The sequence below is a fragment of the Symphodus melops genome (genome assembly GCF_947650265.1).
Source record: "Symphodus melops genome assembly, chromosome: 1".
In the NCBI taxonomy this organism is placed as follows: domain Eukaryota; kingdom Metazoa; phylum Chordata; class Actinopteri; order Labriformes; family Labridae; genus Symphodus; species Symphodus melops.
This window is the reverse complement of record NC_136691.1, coordinates 18,641,526-18,656,791: the sequence shown is the minus strand read 5'-3', so window position 1 is coordinate 18,656,791 and position 15,266 is coordinate 18,641,526. Positions and strand designations below refer to the sequence as shown.

At 40.3% G+C, this 15,266-nt stretch overlaps 2 protein-coding genes and 1 long non-coding RNA gene across 3 annotated transcripts in view; 2 read left to right on the top strand and 1 right to left on the bottom strand.

Annotated features, from left to right (window-relative positions):
- The window catches only part of LOC306835230 (alpha-1-antitrypsin homolog), a 30,552-nt gene extending 17,500 nt beyond the window's left edge, over nt 1-13,052 (top strand). Inside the window, exons 4-5 of the mRNA XM_079361663.1 lie at nt 11,590-11,737; nt 11,957-13,052. Coding sequence (XP_079217789.1) covers nt 11,590-11,737; nt 11,957-12,148 — 340 coding nt within the window. The 3' untranslated portion in view covers nt 12,149-13,052. The remainder of the gene's footprint in view (nt 1-11,589; nt 11,738-11,956) is intronic.
- Nucleotides 1-15,266, bottom strand: part of LOC306830190 — a 332,171-nt gene that overhangs the window by 296,579 nt on the left and 20,326 nt on the right. The window lies entirely within an intron of this gene.
- LOC306833472 (alpha-1-antitrypsin homolog) lies at nt 8,014-9,480 on the top strand (the record flags this gene model as incomplete). The annotated part of the gene is given in 4 exon segments (XM_079358729.1): nt 8,014-8,096; nt 8,438-9,021; nt 9,023-9,036; nt 9,206-9,480. Coding segments are annotated over 3 exon segments (864 nt in total). The 5' UTR covers nt 8,014-8,096; nt 8,438-8,446.

The window sequence follows — 15,266 nt, the reverse complement described above, 5'->3', positions numbered from 1 at the left end:
TCACTAAAACATTCAATAAACCACCAAAGTCAATGAAACAAGCCCAAGAGAGAAACACAAATCATGACACTCAACAATACAACAGGTGTGGTAAGGCACCCTATCACAGCAAACACATTTGCCCAGCCAGAGATGTATTCTGCAATCAGTGCAAGAAAAAAGGACACTATGCACGAGTGTGTAGGTCAGGAGCAGTAAGAGAAATCCAAGCTGCAGGTAACGACGATGACAGTGAGCGTGAGGTTGCATTTTTAGGCTCAGTGGCTTCAGATAAGGCAAGGCAAGGCAAGTTTATTTATATAGCACTGTTCAGACACAAGGCAATTCACAGTGCTTTACAGACATAAAAACATAAAAACATGAAAACAGAGTTTAAGGAAAGAATGCAAAATACATCATTAAAAGACGGGGATGCAGGTGAAAATACTCGATAAAGGAACAACTGTTAGAACTATTAAAAAAGGAACAATGTGTTGCAATAAGTCAGACAGTATATTTCTAATTGAAAGCCTGTGCGAATAACAAAGTTGTAAGGCCTGATTTAAAGGAGTTGAGTGTGGCAGCAGTCCTCAGTTGTTCAGGGAGTTTGTTCCACAGTTGAGGAGCGTAGTGACAAAACGCTGCTTCACCTTGTTTGGTTCTGACTCTGGGAACACTGAGTAAACCTCTTCCTGAGGACCTGAGCGGTCTGGATGTTTTATATTCTACAAGTAGATCTGACATGTACATAGGGCCAAGACCATTTAATGCTTTAAAGACCAGTAGTAAGATTTTAAAGTCGATCCTCTGACACACAGGCAGCCAGTGCAGTGATTGAAGCACAGGTGTAATGTGCTCCACCCTCTTTGTGTTGGTGAGGACTCTGGCTGCTGCGTTCTGGATCAGCTGCAGCTGTCGGACAGATTTTTTACTAAGGCCTGTAAACACACCGTTACAATAATCCAGCCTGCTGAAAATAAAAGCATGAACAAGTTTCTCTGAATCTTGTTTGGTCAGAAAACCTTTGATTCTTGCAAGATTTTTCAGATGGTAATAAGCTGATTTTGTTACCATCTTAATGTGGTTGTTGAATTTGAGGTCTGAGTCCATAATCACACCAAGATTTCTGGCTTGATTTGTTGTTCTTAAGGACATGGATTCAAGACAAGTGCTGACCTCTGACCTTTCCTCTTTAGGGCCAAAAACAATCACCTCAGTCTTTTCTGGGTTCAGTTGTAAAAAGTTCTGACACATCCACTCAGTGATTTCGTTGATGCACTTGCTTAGTGGGTATAAGGGACTATGGTCATTCGTTGACACTGATATATAGAGCTGTGTGTCATCTGCATAATTATGATAGGAAACGTTGTAATATTCCATGATCTGAACGAGAGAGAGCATGTAGATGTTAAATAAAAGCGGCCCAAGGATGGAACCTTGAGGAACTCCACAGGTGATCTTCACATGCTCAGATTCATAATTACCAACAGACACAGTGTAGACCCTGTCCTGCAGGTAAGATTTAAACCAATTTAAGGCAGTTCCAGAAACTCCAAGCCAGTTTTCAAGTCTGTCCAGCAGTATGTTATGGTCCACCGTATCAAATGCAGCACTAAGATCCAGTAGCACTAAAACTGAGACTTTAGATGCATCACTGTTCACATAGACATCTATTAGCACTTTGATAAGAGCAGTCTCAGTGCTGTGCTTTGACCTGAATCCAGACTGAAAAACACTGAAGTATTTATTTTGTACCATAAAAGTGTTAAGTTGCACAAACACTGCTTTTTCGATTATCTTGCCTAAGAAAGGCAAATTAGATATGGGTCTGTAGTTATTAATTGATAAAGTATCCAGATTACTGGATTACTGATTACTGATAGGGGTTTGATCACTGCTGTCTTTAGCGACTTAGGAAAAGTGCCTGTCTGTAGAGAGCTGTTAACTATCTGCAATACATCTGGTGCAACACAGGTAAAACATTTTTTAAAAAGCTTGTGGGCAGAATGTCAAGACTGCATGTAGTGGACCTGAGGTGTTGAACTATGTCTGTTAATGCTACTGGATCTAGAATTGCTGTGCTTGTTGATTATCTCAGAGAAGAAGGACTGTCTGGCCCTTTTGAGTTCTAAGTTATATAAGCGGAGCGCCTCTTTAAAGATGTCATAATGAACCTGGAGTTTACTTTTTCTCCACCTGCGCTCAGCTTGTCTACAATCTTTTTTCTTTGTTATAACAAGTGTCCCATTCCTCCAATGGGGCTTTCTCTTTACACAGACAGCTTTGGCCTTGACTGGGGCAACGGCATCAATAATATTTAGAACTTTAGCGCTGAACGTATCTACAAGGTCTTTGACAGGAGCTGAGTGTAGAGCTGGTGTGTTAGTGAATGCCTCAGTGAAGAGTGTGCATGTGTTGTCATCAATGTAACGTTTTCTGATCAGCTCTGTTTTGCCTTCTCTGCAGTCAGCCAAGATGGAAGCTTTAAAGGAAACACAGTAGTGATCAGAGATGGCAACATCATTCACTACAACATCAGAAACCATTAGACCTCTTGAGATGACCAAGTCCAGAGTGTGTCCCTTGTTATGTGTTGGATTTGTTACATGCTGGGAGAGATCGAAGTTTTCCAAGATGTTTATAAGTTCTTTCACACTGTTATCTCTTGGATTGTCTAAATGAATGTTGAAATCACCCACTATAACAACACAGTCATAATCAATACACACAGCAGACAATAGTTTGTTGAGGTCATGAAATAAGTTTGCATTATACTTTGGTGGCCTGTAGATAGTGACTAATATTGCACAACAGGGTGAGCTCAGCTGGAGTGCAATGTGTTCAAAAGAGCAGAATTTCCCATATGACAACTGTTTGCACTGGTACTTGTTATTGTACAGAGCAACTACTCCACCTCCTCTCCTCGACTCTCTAACTTCACTGATAAAATTAAAGTTTGGAGGAGCTGTTTCAATAAGTGCTGCTGCACTGTTGCTCTCATTTAACCAAGTTTCAGTTAAAAACATAAAATCCAAATTCTCTTCGATTATGAGATCATTAATTAAAAGTGACTTGCCTAATAGAGATCTAACATTTAGTAGAGCAAATTGTAACATGCTATGAACTTTGCTAGATTCACACTGTGGCTGACGCACAACTGGAATCAAGTTAGATAGAGTGACCGTACGTTTTAATGTACTGATGTACTTTGCGCCATGCCACCAGCTATTTGAGATAACTGGTATGTTAAAAACTTCCGGGACAAAGGGCCCTGGCTTTTCCCTGGAGATGTCAGGCTTAGCATTTGCCTTAAAACCTGGATCCAGAACACATCAGTACACACACTCTTTTGGGCTCTTATTGGGTCAGATGATGCATGTGTTACTACTGTCAAAGTAAACAATCTAAACTGTGTGCTCAAGATTGACACAGGAGCTAAACTGAAACTGTATGGGGCGGGCATGTCACCTCTTGCAGTTAAAGGGAAGTTCACAGCTAACCTAAGCACAGCCAATAACTCGTCAGTACAGGCAGTGTATGTGGTAGCAGATCTGATACATGGATTACTTAGTCGCCCAGCAAGTGTAGCTCTCGGGTTGGTGGCTAGAGTTGAGGCAGTGTCACTCACATCAGTAGAGGCAGTGAAGCAAAACTGTTCAGTGGCTTCGGCAAAATGGAGGGGGAATATAGAATCGAGCTTAAAGAAGATGCCAAGCCATTTGCTCTGACAACCCCGCGACGCGTCCCACTACCCCTGTTGCCTAAAGTCAAAAAGGAACTAGCTCGCATGGAGGAGCTAGGGGTCATTTCAAGAGTGGAGCGGCCCACTGACTGGTGTGCCGGGATGGTCCCGATTCCAAAGCGATCAGAAGAGGAGGTACGTGCATGTGTTGCCCTAACAAAGCTGAATGACTCTGTCAAACGAGAACGACACATGCTACCATCAGTCGAGCACACTCTGGGACAGCTTCAAGATGCAAAGATCTTCTCAAAACTTGATGCAAACTCAGGATTCTGGCAAATGCCGTTGTCCAGAGATTCAGCACTCTTAACCACATTCATCACACCATTCGGGAGATTTTGTTTTAATAGACTCTGTTTTGGCATTTCATCTGCTCCCGAACATTTCCAGAAAAGGATGTACCAGCCCTTGGAGGGGCTGGATGGTGTGGTCTGCCAGATGGATGACATACTGGTGTACGCTGAAACACACGACTGGAGGCAGTTCTGAAGCGGCTCGAAAAGTCAGGAGTGACGCTGAAAAGCGAGAAATGTGAGTTCTCTAAAACCTCCATTAAGTTTCTGGGACAGATCCTTGACAGTACTAGAGTGAAAGCAGACCCAGAAAAAGTGAAAGCAGTCAGCAACATGGAGGCACCCACAGATGTCAGTGGTGTGAGGCGGTTCCGAGCGATGGTTAATCATTTGGGAAAATACCTCCCTCACCTTGCAGAGAAAACACAGCCACTGAGGGACTTGCTGAGTGCTAAAAACATGTGGTGCTGGGGTGAAGCACAACAAAAAGCATTTGACATGATCAAGTCAGAACTGAGCAGGCCACCAAACTTGGCACTCTACTACCCAAAAGCACAGACAACAGTATCAGCAGACGCATCTTCCTTTGGACTCGGAGCAGTGCTGCTTCAAAAGCAAGAAGACGGCACAGTCAAACCAGTCGCATTCGCATCAAGAGCACTCAGATTGAGAAAGAGGCCCTGGCCATAACCTGGGTGTGCGAGCGGTTCTCAGATAGGCATCGAGTTCCATGTCGAGACGGATCACAAACCTTTAGTGCCACTATTAGGCTCAAAGAACCTTGACAAGCTTCCACCACGAGTACAGAGACTGAGAATGAGATTAATGAGGTACTGTTTCTCCATTTCACATGTGCCTGGCAAATGCATCGCGACTGCAGACGTGTTGTCCAGAGCACCAGAAAAGGCAGTGCATGACAAAACATTAGGAGAAGAAATAGACTTGTATGCACATCAGGTTGTCACTAATCTTCCTGCAACAGAGAAAAGATTACTACAAATCTGAGAACACCAAGACAGGGACGACATACTAAAACAATTGAAACAATACCGCTGGAATGGCTGGCTCGACAAACACAAAATATCAGGGCCATGCTTTCCCTATCAGCAACACGCCGGTGACCTCACCGTCGAGAATGGCCTGCTGTTCAAGGGGACACGTATAGTCATTCCCAAGTCACGGCAAAAGGACATTTTGGGCCGCCAGGGCATTGCAAAGTCCAGAGAGAGAGAGCAAAGCAGTCGGTATGGTTGCCAGGACTCAGCGCCCAACTGCAGAAGTTAGTGTCTGAATGTGAAACGTGTGCTAAAGAGAGGCCACACCACAGACAAACACTACTGCCCACAGTGTTCCCAACACATCCGTGGGAGTTGGTTGGTGTTGATCTTTTTGAATGGAATAACAGCCAGTACCTGCTTATAGTGGACTATTTCAGCAGATTCATACAAGTAGCCAAGCTCACACGCACTACTTCTACTGCAGTGATTGAACACATGAAGTCCATCTTTCCAAGACACGGCATTCCTGTGGAGGTTTGGAGTGACTATGGCCCACAGTTCTCACTTCCAAAAATGTGCTTATGAATGGGACTTTGCCCACACCACCTCCAGTCCAAGATTTCCCTAGCGCAATGGCGAGGCTGAACGAGCCGTGAGAACAGTGAAAAACCTTTAGCAGAAAGAGAGCGACCCCTATCTTGCGCTCGCCCTGCAGAGCTCCTGATGGGAAGAAAACTTTGCACTACAGTGCCCATCCTTCCATCCTGCCTCAAACCAGGGTGGACTGACATCACTACACTGAGAGAGAGAGAGAACGGAGGGAGAGAGATTAGCAGTGGAAATGGTTCAATAGCAGACACCGAGCACATGACCATTCTGGACTACACCCAGGAAATCAGGTTTGGATTACAGACATGAAAGAAAATGGGACAGTTACAGCCAGAGCGGTCGTGGTGAGTCGGAAATAAATGGTTGCCAGCGCTTCCACACAGAGCCGTCTCGGTCTCATTGTTTACATGTAACCGGCACTTACAACTATCAAGACAACGGCCACTTTATCCAGCTGAGTTCGAAGTTCCACCTTAATCACACCTGGTCCGCGTCCGCGTGGCCTCATCCGCTCTGCATTAACAATGTCCGGTATAGGATCACAGCGAAGCTCCTCAGAAAATAAAGATTTTACTCTCTCCTGGGGAATTTCTCCTTCATCAAATGGAAGTCCCACAATAATGACCGAAACATTTGCCTGGAATTTGAAGCTTGGGCGCATTGCTTTATCCAGTTTTGCCTCCATTCATTCTAGTCACGCAGAAATCTGTCCGATGTCCAAGTCAAAATTCTGTTGATTTGTCTTACTCTCCATCTCCGCTTTTATTTCCCACCGGTTTTCTGCAATAAGCAGCTCCAGCCTTTCCACCGTAGAGTCCAAAACTCTTTCGAGGGACGTGTGTACCTCATTAATTTGTGAATTTTCTTATATTTAAATATGCTGCAAACCTTAAGTTATAGACTAATGAGCAAATGAAACAAGACACTGTTCATTAGGAACTTGTGATGAACATTTTTCTCTGTTTTGTGACAATTCATTATCAAAAAATATGTTGAAGTGATACCACCAATTTGAAACATGTTCACAAAGAGAAAAATATTAGAGAGCACTGTGTCTTGCTGCTGCTCTGTCTCTGCTTTGCCGCTGTGTGGAACAATCAGTGAGGTTTGCTGGATTCATTTGTTCATTGTGTGGAAATGTGTCATCAACTTGAAATGGATGTGTAAATAAATGGGAAATTAACGGAAAAAATGAATAAAAATAATGCTAGTGTTGAAATAGAGTGTGTCAAAAGAGAAATGAAACTATCAGCCAAGACTTTGGAATTTTTTTTTTTTAATCTTCAACATGAACGCAAAATCACTGTGAACAAAGTAAAAGGGCTCATACCTGAAATAAAAGCACCTCACGGGAAAATATACCTCACATGTTGAACCTCACCTGGAAAATGTGTTGAAACTGTGTGCTGAGCCACCACAACTCATAACATGTTAACCCCTTGACTGCCTGATGAACGGAATAAACACAATGAAGTGTTTGCAAGCTTCATGTCACACAGCAACGCATTTAAAGATGAAGTAAGAAAGGTGGCTGAGTGAATCTGAGGAATCTCAACAAAACAAAATGTCTGATCAACTGTATCATGCTGCAACCAATGAGAATGTGCTTCAATGTCTAACAGGAGCTGGACCTTCGGTAACAACTAAAGCTGCATCAATTGTGACAGAAAACTTGCAAGATGACATAAACCCGAGTGACAGTGTGTCAAATGTTGGAAGTAAACAAACTGCTACAGGAGGAAAAGGTCGGTAAAGACCTTATTAGGAAAGGTCTGTAAAATGACGTCACATTTTATGTAAAATTAAATTGAACATTATAAAATATGTTTAATTACCTTTAAAAAATACATTAATAATGTAATATCATAGTATGGTTAAGTACTCGAAAGCTAAATATTTAAATTACTGCTAGTTACTGTTAATTTAAATTTTAAAATTTTCTTTTAATTGCAGTTAAAGATATACAAATATAATAAAGTCTCTTTAAAACCTAAAATTACTGAAATTACTGATCGTTTTATTGGAAAACTGGAAAAATCTGTTAAAAATTACAGAACATTTCCTGTAAAATTACTTTTTTCCCAGTGTATTAATGCTCTGAAAACTACAGAAATGTGTTACAGTGTAGCAGAGTTTTGCCATGCTGATATATATTATTGAGTTGCTGCTGCATGAATTTTTATGTGTTTTTACTTCCAGAATGTGAACAAAACAGAACAAAATGAGTAACTTCATATTTCCATCATTGTTTTTATAGTCATGTGGCCATTACTGTATATAACCTTTAGTCCAAAAATCTGCCTACTCAACACAACTAATAATCACATGTTGTGTTTGTGATGTTGAATTTTCAGTTACAGGAAAGAGGAGGCTGCTCCTGGTTAATATTTAACAGATCTGTTTGCTGTGACTCTAAGATCGACAGAATATCATATCAAAGTTTCTGCTAAGCAGCACTGAAGAGGACATTGATTGGTAAGAGTGGACCTCCTCTGAATGCATGCTTGGAGAACTTAAATTTAAGAAGTGAGATGCATTTGTATTTAATATTGGAAGTGAACCCTTGAGAATATGGTGACAGAATTTGTGACAGTGGAAGTGTAAAGATCAAAGAACATCGTGGTTAAATTTGTCAAGCTGTCATTGACTTAACCCTTTTCATTCTCAATGTTATTATGTACAGTGTTTCCACATTATCTCATGTCACATTGATGCCTTATCAATGAATCATTCATTCATTAAGTTGGTCACCAAATAAACTATAGAGTGAAAAGGACAAGCGACTAAAAACATTCTTCTCTCTGTCATGTTGACAGGCTGTGAAGATGTATGGTATAGCCAGTATTTGTGCACTTGCAGCACTGCTGCTGGCTGTAGCCTGGGCAGACCATCACAGCCATACTGAAGCTATTTCCGACAACAAGCTGTCCTCTACCAATGCTGACTTTGCTTTTGCCCTCTACAAAAGTCTTAACGCCAAAGCTGATCCTGGACAGAACATCTTCTTCTCGCCGTTGGGCATCTCCACCGCCCTGTCAATGATCTCTGCAGGGGCTCGAGGGGAAACCCACAGCCAGCTTTTCTCCAGCCTGGGCTACAGTGCCTTCAACCAAACCCAGGTTAATGATGCGTACAAGTATCTCTTTGACATCTATGGACACAGCCAGGAGAATCTTCAGCTGGATGTTGGAAATACTGCAGCAGTGCGTTCTGGCGTCAATCCTCTGGAGAAGTTCCTGAACGATGTTAAGCAGTTCTACCAAGGTGAGATCTTCAATGTCAGCACCAATCCCTCTGAGGCTGAAGCTGAGATCAACAGATTCATTGCAAATAAAACCCGGGACAAGATCAAAGATATGGTGAAGGACCTGGATCCTGATGTGGCCATGGTGCTGATTAACTGTCTACTTTAAAGGTAAGAAGCAAGTTTGAATTTGTGACTTTTTTCTGTAAACCAAGATGGACTAAGACACACACACACCAGTTAAATGCAGATAATAATACAACATTTCTTTGATGATCTGAACAAAGTATATAGATTTTTAGTCAGACATCTGCTGTTAATAAAATTTGTGGTTGTACAGGAATGTGGGAGAAACCTTTCGACAGGTATGAGACACATAAGCAGGACTTCCACGTGGACGAAACCACCAAAGTGACTGTGAACATGATGATAAGATCCGGCTATTACAATAATTACTGGGATCGAGTAAACCACACCACTGTTGTCATGCTGCCGTACAAAGGCAACGCCTCCATGATGATCATCCTGCCTGATGAAGACAAGATGAAGGAGGTGGAGGGCTTGATCAATAAGGACTACATCAGACACTTGCAAGATTCACTCAGAATGGGGTAGGTAGAATTGAATTCATTGGTTAGTCATAGATTAAGTTTGTCAAAGAGGATAACCAAGGTCCAGTTGTCTGTTTAATAATTACATAAACAGGGCCGATTGAGGAAAGGTCGACTGGAACAGATATCTTTATAAGTGCAATGTAACTAAATATGACAAGCTAAATTTCATTAGTATATTTTGTTGGTTCAGACATGGTGTTGTTGTAAGAGTAGAAATCTTGAAACACAAAAGAACCATCAGGAACCATATTAAGAGGTTTGGATTTGGAAAATCTTCATAGTCCTTGAAGGGAAATTTGATTTGCAGCAGAGGTCCCTACAGGCAATACATTCATAAAAACAGCACAATAACATAGATACACACACACACACACACACACACGCACACACACACACACATACATACAAAAGAAAAATACCATGGAAATCATCATGATTGACGTGAGTGAGATGAGAGACACAAAGACCAGCAGTACATAGTAAAAATTTACATGCAACAATGTCAACAGGCTCATTTAAAAACCCATCGGCTCATGGGCCAAATGACCTCAGTTATCTAGATTTAGATCTCCTAACATAAGTGAACCTCCTCCCTGTCGGCAGAAGTCTGAACTCTGCATGCAGGGTGTGCTGAGGGTCTTCCAAGATGGCCTTTGCCTTCTGAGTGGCTCTTGCTTGAAAAATAGGGCTTAAGGTCATTCAAGTCAACGCCAACAATCTTTCGGCAAAGTTTAACAACAGTTCCCTGCCTTTTTTTGTTAGTAATGCTGAGGTTACCAAACCAGCAGATCATAGCAAAAGTCCAAATGGACGTAATAAAAGATAAATCAAACATTTTCAGAAGAGATCAACATTAAATCTCCTCAGTTTCCTGAGGAGTGCCTACACAGCCTCTGATTGGCCTTTTTGCAGATGGCGTCAGTGTTTGCATCAAGGGTCAGTCTTTTCGTCAAGGACTGTACCTCAATATTTATGCTGACTCACTGTCTCTATAGGTGAGCCGTTATTAAATGTAGCTGCTTTGACAGGTGGATTTTTTGCGAAAGTCGATCAACATCTCTTTTGTTTTACTGGGTCGCCTGTTGCCAGACATTTTTATTTTGGAGGTCACTTGGCTTGTGCTACTGCGGGGTGGTGACAGAGAGAGGCCTACTGGATTCCTTATCTACAGACACAGTAGTATCCTAGAGACTTAAACCATTCATAAACTGATGCCAGACGTTGCTACGTAGAATCATGAAACACAGGACCCCATGTGCCAATGGGGGGTAATACACATATGGTTTGCCTTGATGTTGAGAGTGGCGTGAGAGCTGTATCTCAGACGTGGAAAAGATGTAAATATTGGGAATCAGAGCAAAGGTCATGTCAAATCAAGTTTATATAGCACATTTACAACAGCTTCAGCTGACCAAAGTGCTTTACATGCACACATACCAATACTTACCTGGACTATAAATAGTCAGGGACTCCAATTATCAAAAAGATAAGAAACAACCATTCTAATAAATAGACAGAATTGGTCATGGACTTGGACCCATAAGAAAGAGTCAGGGACTCATAAGGAACAGGTCAGGGACTCCTAAGAATCATGAACCACGGGACACATTATCAGTAGTGTACCTTGTAAAGTGTAAAGTGACCATCAGTATTTACTCATCCATTCCCCCACTTGGAGTAAGTATCTTGCCCAGGGACACATCGGACATGTACCTGCAGGAGCTTGGGATTGAATCCCAAATCTTCTGGTTGAAGACGACTGATACCACTGATCCACATATTTAGGATACATTTCTGTTGCGGGGGATTTTTCCAACTAATTCAAACTTGTTGTGTTTAAACGTTTGTTTATTTGATGTTTTGAGAATTTTCTGTATTTCATTTTGTTTAACTTTGACTGTGATTGTGTTAATTTTGAACTGATTTTGCTTGATTATTAATCTAAAAGTTTGGCACCTGGCAAGAACTGTTTATAATGGGTAACACACACATTAATGTCTTTGAGGAGCTGATGAAAGTTTTTGGTTGAAAAGTGATCGTTTCTATCAGCAGCTCTTTATCCTTTATTGTGTGTGCTGACGTTTTGCAATCGGTGTCCTTTGTTTCTCAGCTATATAAACCTGTACCTGCCAAAATTTTCCGTCTCTGCTGAAGCTGCCCTGGAGAGCACCCTGAAAGAAATGGGCATAACCAATGCTTTTGAGAACAATGCAGATTTCTCTGGTATATCTGAAGAGCGCAAGCTTAAAATCTCAAAGGTAGGAGACCGTTTCTCTGCAGTTGTTTGTTCAGATGTTCAGGAATATTGCAGACTTGATATATTTGATATACTATTACCTTATCATACTTGATATATACTGTACATGATTGATATATATTTCTACAGGATTCTGATAATACTATACCTTGTCTGATGTAGATCTCTGAGTTATGTTCATATAACATGACTGTAAGTCTTTATTCTTTATTCTTTACAGGCGTCTCACAAGGCTATGCTCAGAGTCACTGAGATGGGAACAGAGGCAGCAGCTGACAGCTCCATGGAGTTGATATATCTCGGTTTTCTTCCAACAATCACTATCAACAGACCCTTTCTGGTTTTCATCTTGGAAAAATCCACTGGAAGCATCCTCTTCATGGGCAAGGTCAACGACCCCACAGCCAAGTGAAGACATGCACACTTGGAAATTAGCAATCTTGATCAAAGGTGTCATCTTAGATTTACAAACCCCTCAATTATAAGAAAAATCCATCACCCCCATCTTTAGCCTGCTCCACTTGTAAAAATGTGTCCTCAAACAGGCCGTTTGGAGATTTTCCCTTCATGACATCACAAAGAACAGAGTGTTAACCTGAATTTCCCTTTAGGAATTTATAAAGTAGATAAAATATAAGAATACAAACATTTTAATAAAATGTAATCCTTAAAATTGATACGTTATTTTCTCAAAGATCCTGCAGTAGGTTAATTTCTGTGCAGTCAAAAGTTTTTTGACATCCAATAAAGTAAATAGGTAGTTACACATCAGTTTACACTTGTACAGCACGTGCAGGAAAAAAGTAAAGCAGAAATATTTAGAACTTTTCCTGTTGACTGGTTTTCCCTGTATGTCATTAATTCCTCCTCTATGTTAACAGATAGAACATGGTGCTAACTTCCACTTAAAGTACAAATCTAAGACATTTTTCTGGAATATGGATCATAGTTACTTATTATCATTTTGACTCATTTTAAAGTGTTCAGTTTTCTTAGAAGTTTCATTTTAATAGTTAATTGATAAAAAATGCGGATGTAATGTCATGATTGACAGCTCTATACCTTCTGCCAGCGAAGAGTCGCAACAAAAGACTAACACAAGAGTCATCCAGTTCTCCATAAGTGGGGGTCTGCGTCACCCTCTCAAGACTGTGGGCTGCTGTGAACTGTTACCAACCTAAGGAATTTTGTGAGCTTTATTGATGCTAACAGAGATGTGTTGTGTTGTATTGTACAATGGCAATAAAGTAAGCCTAGCCTATTATTTTATTTTAAACGTATATTGATTTAAAAGAAAACAACTTTTCTTTTTCTAACTTTAAGTGTTTCTCTGTGGGGAAACAATCTCTGACAGACAAACTTCCGCCTACATTTCTTCACTGTAAGGGGTATGAAAATATATGTTAAATGTGCAAGGCATGTCGTTCTCAAATATTTTCCCAATGATTCACATTAAAAGTGAAAAACCAGCAGAGTAATGTCCCTGTGATCATGAAGATAAATCGGTCCTGCATCATCCAGTTTTCAAGTCTGAGCGTTGATTTTTAGGGTTATTTAGATGTTTGTGGACCAAAAGTCCAAGGCCATTTTCCATGACCATTCAGCTCCTCTGCAGCAGGGTCAGGATAGGAGGTCCCTCAAACCTTTAACAGGGAGCTAAGTTAAAGGAAGCACTCTGACTGGAACATAGGAGGTGCATTGGCCTGCAGGATAGAAGGGTTACAATCCCAGACTAAACTAGACTTTGCACTATTGATGAGGAGAAAAGTTGTTTTTAGCCCAACACATCCCAATCCTGTTTACCCTGCTGCAATCAGACAGACAATAAACAATAATCCCTACAGTGCCACAACACCAGAGAGCAGCTTCTTACCTCAAGCTGTGAAGCGCAGCCCCTCTACATATTTCAAAGACGCATAGAGAATTTAACCACATTACTACTTTTTAAGTCTTTCACCTTGTCCTGCAAATGTTCTTTTTAAAAACCTTATCTGGATTAGGGTTACTTTGGGCATCAATGGATTTCTTTTATTTCTGCAAATATATTTTTAGTTGTTTTTTTTTAAATATAAATACATCACAGAGAGTACAACTTGTTACAATAACCTTTAATTTATTTTACAAATTGAATGAATAGCAATGGTTAGAAAATGTTTTTAAAAAATAGAAATAAGCGACTTGGACCAGGTTATTTGCGTAGACTGGCAACTCAACTGAGCAGTCAACCATGTTTTCTGAGGAATACTAGATATTTATTTGACAGGGTTAGGGTTAGAGGATCTAATAATGACATCTGATCTCTTTTTCTTTTTTTTTAATGTAAGAGGAGCTGTACAGTGCCAACTCATGTTTTTTTTTCTCCACAGTTTTCAGACAATATTTATGTACAGCAGCACCACCCATCAGATATAATCAGTGTTATGTACACATGAGGTTCAACAGCCAAAGATAGGCTTTCAGAGTCTTAAATACAGCAATCGCGGTGGGAAAAAAAGGTCAACTGCAAAGTTACAATGCAAGCCACAGCAGGGTCAGCTCTGTTTTTCAACAACTACAAATAATCTCTGACACATTTCTATGAATGTAGAAAGAGTAGCATTTTTTCCATTCCTATCTTAAAGCTCCTTTGAGGAACTGGAATATGTGTAAGTGACATGTTTTAACGTTTAAAGCTGTCCTTAAAAACTCAAATGTCGTACTGGTTGAGAGTCTCTGCTGCAGAAAATACCATGCTTTTCATTACTTTGTCTGTCACCTAATGCCTGAGTGGTTACAGGCAGAAAAGGAACTAACTAGAAATATTATTGTTGCTGATGGTCTGGTTTACTTTTGTTGCTCATGAAGAGGCATCTGTATTAATGGTTTCAGTACCATCTAACAACTCCTTACAGGAGCGTTGAACAGTTCCAACATTTAACTTCAGCACTGTAACAGTACAGCATATCCAATCATGTTATGGATAACAAGGAAATATGTTCTCTATCATTTTTTTGCTTCTTCAAAAGATGAAGTGCGAAAACAGCAAAATCCCACCACATAACACTAAGCCCCCTCCAGCCAGGATGTTACAACATGCATTAGCTTGTAGGCTGAGTTCAGCTAAACATTTTGCACACATTTGATATTTGCATTTTTTATGCTTTATTGGTGAGAGATAGATAGATAGATAGATAGATAGATAGATAGATAGATAGATAGATAGATAGATAGATAGATAGATAGATAGATAGATAGATAGATAGATAGATATTTAATATGTATATATATTTATAAGCCTTAGATTGGCGCTCCATTGTATCGTTGTCTTTTCTTGATTTCACAATCTAATCATCTATAACCAGTTCTGTATATTTTCCAACACCAATTAATGAAAGTACATTTGGACAATTAATCAACATTTGTTTATCGTGTTATTAAGTTAAATGTACATTATGGGTCTAGTTATGAGCTACTTTTGATTTTTCTTGTAGTATAAATGAATTTATTTTTCAATTTTTTTACTTTCTAACCCCCAAAGCACGCAGTTGCGT